The sequence below is a fragment of the Vipera berus genome (genome assembly GCF_964194415.1).
Source record: "Vipera berus genome assembly, chromosome: 1".
Classification (NCBI taxonomy): Eukaryota; Metazoa; Chordata; class Lepidosauria; order Squamata; family Viperidae; genus Vipera; species Vipera berus.
This window is the reverse complement of record NC_138202.1, coordinates 169,572,577-169,585,040: the sequence shown is the minus strand read 5'-3', so window position 1 is coordinate 169,585,040 and position 12,464 is coordinate 169,572,577. Positions and strand designations below refer to the sequence as shown.

The 12,464-nt window shown below is 38.1% G+C and overlaps 1 protein-coding gene across 5 annotated transcripts in view; it reads left to right on the top strand.

Moving 5' to 3' along the window:
• Nucleotides 1–12,464, top strand: part of HIBCH (3-hydroxyisobutyryl-CoA hydrolase) — a 70,469-nt gene that overhangs the window by 41,486 nt on the left and 16,519 nt on the right. For all 5 annotated transcript variants that reach the window (XM_081339146.1, XM_081339145.1, XM_081339147.1 and 2 more), the window contains exons 8-11: nt 658–803; nt 2,796–2,882; nt 4,520–4,578; nt 6,378–6,459. In XM_081339146.1, the coding sequence (XP_081195272.1) occupies nt 658–803; nt 2,796–2,882; nt 4,520–4,578; nt 6,378–6,459 (374 nt within the window). The remainder of the gene's footprint in view (nt 1–657; nt 804–2,795; nt 2,883–4,519; nt 4,579–6,377; nt 6,460–12,464) is intronic.

Below are 12,464 nucleotides of genomic sequence, written 5' to 3'. Positions count from 1 at the left end.
GTGACTGCTCAGTTTGGGGACTGCAGCATGGGAACAGAGTCTCCCTAACCTAAGTGCCAAAATCTGGTCTTCTCCCCCAGTATTCATAAACCAATGGTTTGGTTTTATGCTTTGTTTGTGAATGTATACACCACCCACAGTCTCCCAGGATTTGGGTAACTTAGAAATATGGACTGGATGCCTTCCATTGTGTCCCATTTTATTTAACCCTCAGACTACTCACATACTGACTAGGTGTTTAAGCACAAGGCTTTTAAAATAGCTGGTATAAAAAATAGTATCATGAATACAAACTTTGAGGAAAGGGTCCTACACATGTTCTGCAGTAAATTGTACTCTGTGATGTTACTACTAATATTTCTGCCCCACAACAATTCACATAAGCTCTTCAAGATAAAAAAAGTGTGTGTGGGGGGGGAGAAATGTTCCTCTTTGTGGCTATCAACGTCAGCAGAGTTCTTAAGTAAATGGTGTGGGCAAAAATGGTGCAGCGTGTTTTTTCTCTCTCTACAAGATGAGCAAAAGAGCAAAGGACTTAATTTTCAAGCAAAGCAGCCCACTTACAAGGCCTAGTTATTAGCAGGGGGGGAAATGGCACTTAGGATCTAATTATACAGCTTTTTTCATCTTGCATATTTTTTCCCCCTTTAATTGCAGGTCTTTTCCCTGATGTGGGTGGAGGCTATTTCTTACCAAGGCTTCCGGGGAGGCTAGGCTGTTTACTTGCTCTTACAGGATTTAGGCTGAGAGGAAGAGATGTCCACACAGCAGGAATTGCAACTCACTTTATAGAAGCAGAGAAGGTAAATCTGCCAAAAATAGGTAAAAGTTATGGAGTGTGCACCTGGAAAAGGGAGTATTTCAGTAGCACCACAGTTTTTCAAGGAGGAGGCAGTACATTCCAGAGAGAACCCAGTCCAGAGCTGGATGAGAGAGGGAAGAAGAGGTTCAGGGTATCCGCACCATAGAATTCCTTAGCATATATCTAGTAGGTTAGAAGCTTCTAGCTTTAGTCTGGCAAGATTCTGTCTATTAAAGGTAAAGGTTCCCCCGCACATGCGTGCTAGTCGTTTCCGACTCTAGGGGCCGGTGCTCATCTCCGTTTCAAAGCCGAAGAGCCAACGTTTGTCCGAGGACATCTCCGTGGTCATGTGGCCGGCATGACTAGACGCCAAAGGCGCACGGAACGCTATTACCTTCCCATCGTAGTGGTCCCTATTTTTCTACTTGCATTTTTACGTGCTTTCGAACTGCTAGGTGGGCAGAAGCTGGGACGAGGAATTGGACTCAGCTGGATTTCACTGTATCATTTTTATTTATTTATTTATTTATTTATTTAATAATATTTCTATACCGCCCTTCTCCCGAAGGACTCAGGGCGGTGAACAGGGCAAGAATAAAAATACAAACTACAAAAGTTAAAAATAGATTAAATAAATGCCCACATACTAAAATACATCCATAAAACCTAGTAAAATAAAAATAGCAGACCCCCCCCCAATCCCCTCATCAGGCCAGGCCAGCTTGTTCAAAAAAGTATGTATATGTATAAGTATGTATATAAGTAAAGTATATTTTTGGGCTTAGGCCTGACAGTTACTGCTTATGCTGCATCCTTGTTCCTAATTTTGTCAGGCAAAGATATTTTTAGATAACCTCGTGCAGTTTTTGATCAGGTGATCAATTCTCCCTTTGTCTTTTAACCCTGTCTGGTTTAATTTACAAATAAATTTCCAGGCTACCACTCAAATCAGAGCTCAGTATATACAAATCTATTGTTTTAAATACCTTGTATTCAGACTCTCCTGGATTTTTCTCCTCTCCCTGCTCTACATTTGGTCTCATCTCTAGGTTGAGGGGAAAATAGAAAATAGGCTGTGGAGTATAGGAAGAAAGACATTTCTGCCGTTCAGTAACCAATCCCAAGTCCTTTGGTTGATAGAAACCAGGGTAGGATACAATACAGTGGACTCCACAACATCTTACAGTGAAGTGGTTTGGCCCCTCAGAAGTTGATACCCTTATTGAAAGGCCTTTCTGCTTTCTCCCTTAGATGTCCACCTGCAGATGGAACTTATAAAAAAAGTGATACCCCACACTTCAGTTGCTTTCCCCCCCTTTCTTTTTTATAAAATGTGAAGACAATAAAGATGAACTAGCTTCCCAAGGTTTCAAACAGTTCTTTATAACATCAATCTTGAAATCACTTAATTACCTTATAATTTTTCAGAAGTTAGAGTTTATTTATTTATTTTAATTCCATTTATATCCCGCCCTTCTCCAAAGACTCAGGGCGGCTTACAAGCTTAGCAGTAGCCTTCATTCTATGTATATGCCTGCTTATTAGGGCTTTCGGCCCACCCCAAGCGGCATTATTACAAAGTCAGCTTATTGCCCCCAACAATCTGGGTCCTCATTTTACCTACCTCGGAAGGATGGAAGGCTGAGTCAACCTTGAGCCTGGTGGGACTCGAACCTGCACTAATTGCAGGCAGCTGGTGTTACTTAAGGAGGCATTAGCCCACTGCTCCACCAAGGCTCATATAGAGTTCTATACTAGTTGTAGAGATAAGGGTTGGGGAGCAAAAAGGAGAAGTCAGGTTTTTCATGTAACATTGTTTTGTAGGTATCTAAAATACCTTACTTTCCTTGACAAAAATGTCATTGGATAATATTAAGGCCTGTATTAAACTAATTTTGGCTCCCCCCATTGTTTAAATGTTAGATCATTTGATAAGGTTCAAACTGAATATGACAATAGATTTGTATAGTTTTTAATAAACTTTTATTTCCAGATAGCTGCTCTCGAAAAAGATTTGACAGAATTAATATCCCCCACAAAAGCAAATGTTGCAGATGTTTTGGATTCCTATCATAAGGAGGTAAATGAAAATTTAAATATATAGTAAATTTCATAATAGAGAATATATACAAAGCACACCTTTTTTCATTTTTAATTTTTGCTGGGGGTTGTGCAGCAGAGGAAGGTTCAAAATCAGGCAAACTGTCTCTTATACGCTACAATAGCCTAGAGTTCTGTGTGTATATATATGTTCTCTCTGTGTGTGTATGTATATGTATATGTATGTAAGTATATATATGTGTGTATGTGTGTGTGTATATGTGTGTGTATGTACACACACATATACATATACATACATTATTTAAAGATGCATTCTGTGTATTTGAAAAGCCTGGATACATAGAGGATTCTTCTCTGTAAAATGCTTTTTTTAAAGTGATCCAGGCTTTTCAAATACACAGAATGCATCTTTAAATAAATGCAAAAAAAGATAATGATTGACTCTCATCTCTGCATTTCTTGAAACCTTGTGCACTGACAGAAATTGAACCATAAATCATCTTAAGAGTTTGGCCACAGATTTGAGCACTCAGCTTCTCCGTCAGCAAAATGGACTGAATTTATGTCCACAGCAATATGTTTTCCACAAAGAGGAAAAGATATGATGATCTGCAAAGATTAAAAGTTAATGGAGTGGAAACAGTCTGTGGAGTGTCCAGGATATTAGCATTGGGCCTTTCGTTATGATTTGTAGCTACTGTTACTGTGCCTCAGATATGTTCATATTGCAGAAACGTGGCATGTAGCTTGTGAAGAACTACAACTGTAGACTATTCTCATTTGCAAATAGGGTGTTAGTTGTTGCACTGACACTTCTCACTAAGTATAGTTTCCTTTCCATAGTGGGCTATTGTAGATAGATAGTAGCGTCCCTTGATAGGGTGTCTGGCAGCTAAATTTAGAAAATTAGAAGGAGGAATTTGAGATAGTGCATCTCTTCTCACAAACGGATACAGCAGTCCTTTTCTTTCCATTTTTTCTCTCCCCGGGGTGGCTCATCATTAGATTTGTTTGCTTTTAAAGGAAAGGGCTTCCCATTATAATTGCAGTGTTTTTTAAACTTTTTGCTCCCAGGACTCCTCGCTTTTGGAAGACCTCCAAATAGCTTTTGTTTGTATGGGTTATATTTTATCAATATTTACTGCATTAAAATTAACATTTGCTGCCACTACCACCTCTCACAATTGTTTGATGGAAATTTAATATTGAATTATTTTTCGATATAGGTTGGCATATATACTGCATCAGAATAGATTCAACCAATTAAGGAATGTAGCCATTCTATGAGGAGGGGTTTTTTTTGTTCCAAAAGCATGACTAAGATCTTATGTAAATTTTATCCACAATATTTTTTAAAATATCTGAAATCTGTGCTTGACAAGAACACCCAAGGATCTAACACAAATATGGTGCTTAGTATATCAGTGGAATTGCACAAGAATGTCTTTTGCAGATCAGAAATTAAGAATAATAAATATTTTGGGGGTAAAAAAACCTTATCCATTTCTAATTAATCATAATAACAAAGATAAAGATGGGCTATTGACATAATGATTAGTTTTTCTCTCATTAAAAGAAATAGCATAGTCTTTGTTTTTTGTAACCATTTTAAATGATTTAGTACTGAAAGAAGTTTTATTATCTTTTTTCTCCTAGTGCAAACTAGATCAAGAAAAAGAATTTATCCTTGGTGAACACATGGACAAAATTAACAGGTACTTACTGCAGTTAGTAGTGCAAAAGCGCACCTAGTCTTTTGTTTTGAGAACATCTAATAGATATTCTGAAAACATCCTATCTGGGTTTGTATTCGCTGCCATCTTTCCTTTCATTTTGTGTAGTTTCCTTGTTTTTAAATATTTTTAACAATTTGAAAACTGCCTATAGTCACTGGGAATCAGATGGCATGTAAATTTAAATCATCATCATCGAATCATCATCACCATCATCACTTTGTTGATTTGACTAAGTGGCACTAAAATAGTTGTGGCTCTGTATAGAGCTGAATTGAGAATAGTATGTTTCGCCACAGAAATGGATGGAGAGAGTGGATCCTACATTTTTCCCTGCCTGTATAGACCATCTTCAAAGTTTTCCCAGCTAGACTCCAGTGCTGGCTGTGGTAAAACTCGGTGAGAAGCTTTAGTGAAAAGAACCTGGGACGAGTAACAGGCGCTCACTCTGTTATGTGGCACTCGGGATTCGACCCGCCAAACTGCCGACCTTCTGATCGACAAGCTCAGCTTCCTAACCCACTGAGCCACCGCGTCCCCTTATCTATATATACTGTAACATAAAGATAATATTCATCAATACTTCATATATGATTGTGGCCGACCCAATGCAGAGTTTGCCAAATTGTCATTTGTTTCTTGTTGTCCTTCCTGAACAAATGTAGAAATATATGCTCCCCACTTATGGCATTGCTCATATTTAAAGATGGGGAAATTGCCATTATGAGTAGCCCTTGAATGATATCACTAGTTATACCATGTTTGTATGATTGATAGGTCTATTATCTGTAATAATATCATCTATTCATTGATTATCTGTTTTTCACCAAAATGCAATGAATCAAACGTAATTTCCAGAAAAATATACTGTGCAAAGTGCTTATATGTAGTGATCTATTGAGTAGCACTAATGAGCAATATGCTGACATATCACAGACTTCCAACTTTCTTTTTTTAATGAATAGAAGGAAGTGATTAATCCCTGAAGTAACATCTGCTTCTTAAGTAATGAGTATGTCTTAGCTTGACTGCCAGTAGGACATTTTAAAAAGCAAGTCAGAACAAAAAAAAATCTGATATGAGAAGGAATAAATATTTAAGGGAAGAAACAGCACTTTCTAATTCAATGCAAAATGTTGGAAGCTTGGGTGGACGACACTTTTCAATCTGATGTAGCAGTTTGAGCTTTACTTTTAGGGGATGTTTCTAGGGAGGTTGTAGGGAGAGTGAGCTAATGTATAAATTGGGTGTCTTCAGAGATTGGAACTCAAGGGATTCAGCTGTACTTTTCGCTTCTACAAAATGGAAGGCACTGTGTTTACTCCGTAAACACTCCTTCCCCAAAGGAACCTTGATATGTCTGGTTCTGTGAATTCTGGCAAGGGATCAGAGCAGTAAATCAGTTACACTGCCTACCTCAGTTCCACTCTGTTGCAAAGCCTCTTTATAATAATTATATTGGCACAAACAAACACACATACACACACACACACAAAAATCCTCGCAAAATGTCTGGTTCTATATTCACTTTAAAATGTCACTTTCAAATTTTATATTTTTACTGAAGTTCTACCATAATGGCTAGGGGGGAAATTCATAGTTTTCCTGCTCAGATTATTTTAATCTTAATTTGAAGGTACGTTATCCTGGCAATTTATATATTACATTTACTGTATGGCTTTTTTGCATGCTAAAAGTACCTATTGCTCATCATAGGTTGCAGCACTTTCCTCCCTCTCAAGTATGACTCATTTTGACTGAAGAACATTTTCTCTTTTCAGTCTTTTTTCAGCAAACAGCGTGGAAGAAATTGTCCAAAACCTGAAGAAAGATGGATCTCCTTTTGCACTTGACCAATTAAGGGTAATAATAATAATAATAATAATAATAATAATAATAATAATAATAATAATAATAATAATAAAGTTGGAAGGGATCTTGGAGGTCATCTAGTCCAACCCCCTGCTCAGGCAGGAAACCCTATACCATTTCGGACAAATGGCTGTCCAGTCTCTTCTTACAAACTTCCAGTGTTGGAGCATTCACCGCTTCTGGAGGCAGGTTGTTCCACTGGTTAGTTGTTCTGTCAGGAAGTTTCTCCTTAGTTCTAGGTTGCTTCTCTAATCTAATGTTGCATTAGATAGATAGGGCTCGCAACTTGGGGGTCTTTCTAGATTCACGGCTCTCTTTAGAAGATCATATAGGAGCTGTGACTAGGGGGGCCTTCGCCCAGGTTCACCTGGTGCGCCAGTTGCGGCCCTATCTAGACCGGGATGCTTTGCGTACAGTCACTCATGCGCTCGTGACCTCTCGTTTGGACTACTGCAACACTCTCTACATGGGGCTGCCCTTGAGGACCACCCGGAGGCTTCAACTGGTGCAGAATGCAGCCGCGCGAGTTGTGTTGGGGGTCTCCCGATACTCCCATGTTACACCTCTGCTCCGCGAGCTGCATTGGCTGCCAGTTGCCCTCCGGGTGAGATTCAAGGTGCTGGTTATGACCTACAAAGCCCTACATGGCATGGGTCCGGATTACCTACGGCAGCACCTGCTGCCGGCATCAACTTCCCTCCATCCAGTGCGCTCCCACAGAGAGGGCCTCCTCAGGGTGCCTCCGATCAAAGAATGTCGATTGGTGGCCCCCAGGGGGAGGGCGTTCTCTGTGGGCGCGCCAGACCTGTGGAACTGCCTTCCGGTTGAGCTACGGATGGCCCCCGACCTGCGCTCCTTCCGGCGTGATTTAAAAACCTATCTATTTGAACAATCTGGCCTGGTCTGATGGGTTTGGGGTTGGATTTAAATAAGTTCTTAACACATTTTTAGTATTGTATTCTTGGGCATAATTATTTAATTTTTTTAATCTCTTTTTTAACTTTTGTATTTACACTTTTGATATTTATTGCCCTGTACACCGCCCTGAGTCCTTCGGGAGAAGGGCGGTATAAAAATTTAATAAATAATAATAATAATAATAATAATAATAATAATAATAATAATAATAATAATAATAATAATAATAATAATAATAATAATATTTTTATCCTATTTGAAGGATGCCTATATCTAGTCACTTTAAGTGGCATTTTGATGCCTGAGGCATTGTCTAACGAGGGAGGGCAACCTGTAGCCTGCACATGGCCTTTAAGTTACTTTTGCGTTAACCTGAAAGCCACCTCCCAAACTGTGACATAAAGTGACTAATACAGTTATGCTGTCAATTTGTCTTTTTAAAATATCAAGAACAGATCATTCATACAATGGCTGCTGCATTCTGCTGTTAATGCTATGTGAAGGAGGAGGCGTGCACGTCATAAAACTGCCCACCTTCCAAATTGTGGCTACAGAGAAAAAGTTAACAGCTATATCTTGTCTCTGGATCTTGTGTAATGCCTTTCCATTAAAATTGCTCTCCAGCCTTAGAATCCAGCAAAATTCATTCAGATTCCCTCCCTCACAGCACAAATTCTCCACCGAATGGGGATGAATGCCTTTCCTGGAGTATATAGCTTGTCATGTTCTTGCCTTCCTGCTTTTTTCCCTAGTGCAGGGGTAGGCAACCTCGGCTCTTTTATGACTCATGGACTTCAACTCCCAGAATTCCTGAGTCAGCTATAACTACACTACTACAAGTACTATATTTATTTTCAGTGTTTTTCTGTTTCTTCTGCTGCTGGGCCCTCTGTGCAGCTCAAGCTAAGAATTTCATAGCTAATAAAAAAAAACCTGCAGGTAGTCCTCAACTTACAACCACAATTGAGCTGAAAATTTTTAGTGCTAAGTGCGACATTTATTAACTGAATCACTGCAGTTGTTAAGTTAGTAACACGGTTGTTAAGTGAATCTGGTTTCCCCATTGATTGTTAGAAGGTCACAAAAGGTGATCACATGACCCCGGGACACCACAGCCATCATCAATATGAACCATTTGCCAAGCATCTGAATTTTGATCATGTGACTATTGGGATGCCGCAAGGGTTGTGTGAAAATGGTCATGAGGCACTTGTTTCAGTAATGTTGTAACTTTAGTCATTAAATGAACTGTTGTAAATCCAGGACAACCTGTATAAGCCGAAGGGGGAAATAAGTTATACAATTTAAAAACCAAGGAGTTCAGCAAGGGTTGGTGTCACCCATGGGCAACATAAACATTTAATAAATAAATAAATAAAATATAAATAAATTGTGTTGTTGTGGTTTCCATACCCAAACCTGAAGTCCTATTAATGATAATATTAATTTATATAGCCCATAAGTCAAAAGAACAAATTTAGCTCATATTCTGAAAAATGTTGCCAACCCTTTGGTGACAATAGAATAGTTCTCTTAGGCACTTTCTGCTTAAAAAAAAAACATGAACTTGCATCTAGATTACAGAAAGAACTTTAAATGATGTAACTTTAGAGAGAGAGGTTGAATTTATAACTGCCATGAAGAATATTTATACACACACACACACACATAATTTGTTTCTTTTATATTTTTGATTTTTTTCTTGCACTTTTTGCTTTTTCTTTGATTTCTTTCTTTTCCTTTATCTTCCTTATTTTTTTTTTAATGAAAAGTTTTAAAATACAGTTTTCCTTTAAGAATCCCCCCTTCCCCCTCCCTCCTCCCCCCTCCCTACCTCCCCCCCTCCCCCCCCCCCGACTTCCCAGAGCTAAATACAAGGTATATATATAAAAAGCAATCATAAACAATCATATACTAACAATTCTAAACTCTAAAAATCCATCACTCTCTAGCTTATATAAGGTAAAACAAATAATAATAATATTGAATATGTATAAAAAGAAACTAAGATAATAAAAGAAAAAAAAACGAAAGAAGACTTATTCAAATGCTACATAAAACTTCTTAACCCTATACTTGTTCTGGATAAAATCAATCCATTTTCTCCATTCCATAATATAGCGTTCTTGCGAATGATCTTTCAAATAAGCCGAGATCTTCGCCATCTCTGCCAGGTCGGAAACCTTTAAAGTCCACTCCTCTATGGTCGGCAGTTCCTCTTTCTTCCAGTATTGGCCTATCAAAAGTCTTGCCGCCGTAATTAAATTCAACATCAACTTGGTGTCCACAACTGTGGCATCTATAATTATTCCCAACAAAAAAAATTGCGGACAAAACTTTAACCTCTGTTTAAAAATCTTCTGCATGTTCCACCAGACTTTTATCCAAAAAGCCTTAACCTTTTTACAAGTCCACCATATGTGAAAATATGTTGCATCTTCATCACCGCACCTCCAACATTTAGGCTGATAATTCGGATACATACTTGCAAGCTTTTTAGGATCTAAATGCCATCTATAAAACATTTTGTAAAAATTCTCTCTTAAATTTTGAGCTTGTGTAAATTTTACGTTCCTCACCCAAATCTTTTTCCACATATCCATTGTGATAACTTCCTGGATATTTTGGGCCCATTTTATCATACAATCCTTAACAAGCTCTGTTTCTGAGTCAATCTCTATCAATGCAAGATATATCCGTTTGATATGTGCTGGTCCCTGATTCCTAATTTGCTTTATCAAATTTTCATCAGTCATTGTAAATCCATTTTTCTGGTCTTCTTTCCACCTGGCCCGTAACTGAGTATATTGAAACCAATTTTGAACAACCTTCTCTTCTCGCAAGAGGCTATATGATTTCAAACACCAAACGTTTCTTTCCAAACTGAGAATCTCCTTGTACGTAGTCAAATCATGTTTGAAGCCAGCATGTATATTTTCTATTGCGTGTTTTGGAATTGCCCACAATGGTATCTTGCAACTTAACTTATATCTGTACTTCCTCCAAACTCTCAGCAATGCCTGTCTTAAAATATGCACCCTAAACACATTGTCTACCTTCTTATCATACAACAAATATGCATGCCAGCCAAACAACAAATCGTGGCCCTCAAGATTTAATAACCTCCCTTGCGTCAAATTAATCCAGTCACTTATTCCTGCTAATGCAGCAGCTTCATAATATAATTTAAAATTAGGCAATTTAAGGCCACCTCTCTCACGAGTATCCTGCATAATTTAAGTTTAACTCGTGGTTTTTTCCCTGCCCACACAAATTTATTAATACCTCGCTGCCATTCCTCCAGGTTAGAATCTTTCTTAAGAATCGGTATCATTTGAAATAAAAATAAAAATTTAGGCAGGACATTCATTTTTACTGCTGCAATCCTTATTTTATATCACGTTGTTGCCAGCCCTTCGCCTATTTGATCACAGGGCATAATCTTAAAAAAAATTATCACATCATCAGTTGTTCCTTTCTATGTAAAGAACTGGAATATCTACTTTGATATATCCAATGCTAAAACTTTCAAGCTGAAGAGATTTGTCCTTTAATAAAGTCCAGATCATCATGTATTTTCTGTAAAACATCTTGGTATCAACGCTGCTAACATCGGATGTTTTTGCATTGGCAACAGATGGAGATGCAGCCATTTTCTTCTTTTTGCTTTTAGAGTTAGATGATGCTGGGGGGGGGGAATGTGCACAAGAGTCTAGCTAGACATAATAACACTGGACCTAGTGTGAGAACCAAGGTTGTTGAAATAAGAGATGATAAGGATAGCTGGAGGGGAAGCCTGCGCTTTAAACTAATTGGGAAATGTGATTTATGACTGTTAACTGGAGGAGGGAATTGTGCTTTGATACTATGTGCTCATGGGAGGGGAACTCAGTTTTTGGCTTATTGTCATGGTTCCAACAGATGAAACTCTTCAAAGAACTTCGAGGCATTGTTTACCTTAAAGAATCTTTATTTGAGTAGCACAGCATCGGCACTAACATAATCGAAGCCAAAATCTGATATATTAACTTAGCACAAAGCACAATTCCCTCTTCCAGTTAATAGACATAAATCACATTCCCCAATCTGTTTTCTTGTCCTTAAGGGATAAGTTGTTTTTTCCAATTCCTGTGAATTTTTTTCCACTAGGATTAAATCATGTTTCCTTGTTTTGTTAAGTTCCATCTTTAAGTCTCTATTCTCAATTCTATGTCCATTTATCTGTTTTATCTGCTCCTTCTCTGTTGTTGTTTTCTGGGATTTTTTTTTTGTTGTAGAGTCAACTTAGAAATAGATTGATTTATATTTTCAAAGTTATTTTGGATTTCTTTGTGGTTTAAAGTCATTGTTGTTTGAATTAGTTGCAGTATACTATATATCTCCTCCTGTGAAATATTTATGTTTTCTTGATATATTCTTTCTACATGTCTCTGATCCATGATTTCTCTTCCTTTCTTTTCTCTGCAAATAGCTTTTTTCCTGAAATTTATAATTCTCTCTTTGTCTACAACTCAGATTATTGTCTCTTTTTTTGTCACAGCTGTTCTTTGTTGTTAGCTGGTTAGTGCTTTTGGACTTCGGTTGCTAGTAGCTTGGGCTGGTCGATGCAATACAGCCAGCCTTTCTCCTGTCGGGTTAGAAGGTTTTCCCCAAGTTGAACGAAACAGCCATCACTATTCCAGAATTGCCGGAGCACCATTCTTTCTTTGTCACCTCTCTGACCCATTTAGGGTCCCCAGGCAGGGTGAAATTAGCTGCGGGGGTGCGGAAAATCCACAAGCTCGCGACCGGTCGCCACTGCACAAAGCCGGAAGTCCCTTGGTTTGTTTCTTATTCATCAGCTAGGATCCCCACAAAAGTGCAACTAATGTTATCAGGTAGCGGTTGCATGGTTTTTCTCCATTAATCATAGTTAGGGTGAATTTCAGTGAAACTATAGCACTGTACCATGGTCACTTCTGAGAGATATAGAAAAATAGAAAAAATATGAAATAAAAGCTAGAAACAGCAAAAGAAGTCTTATTGAAAGGCATGAAAAATGTTTTTACCTTCATAGTTCATACATTTTAAGTAGGGCA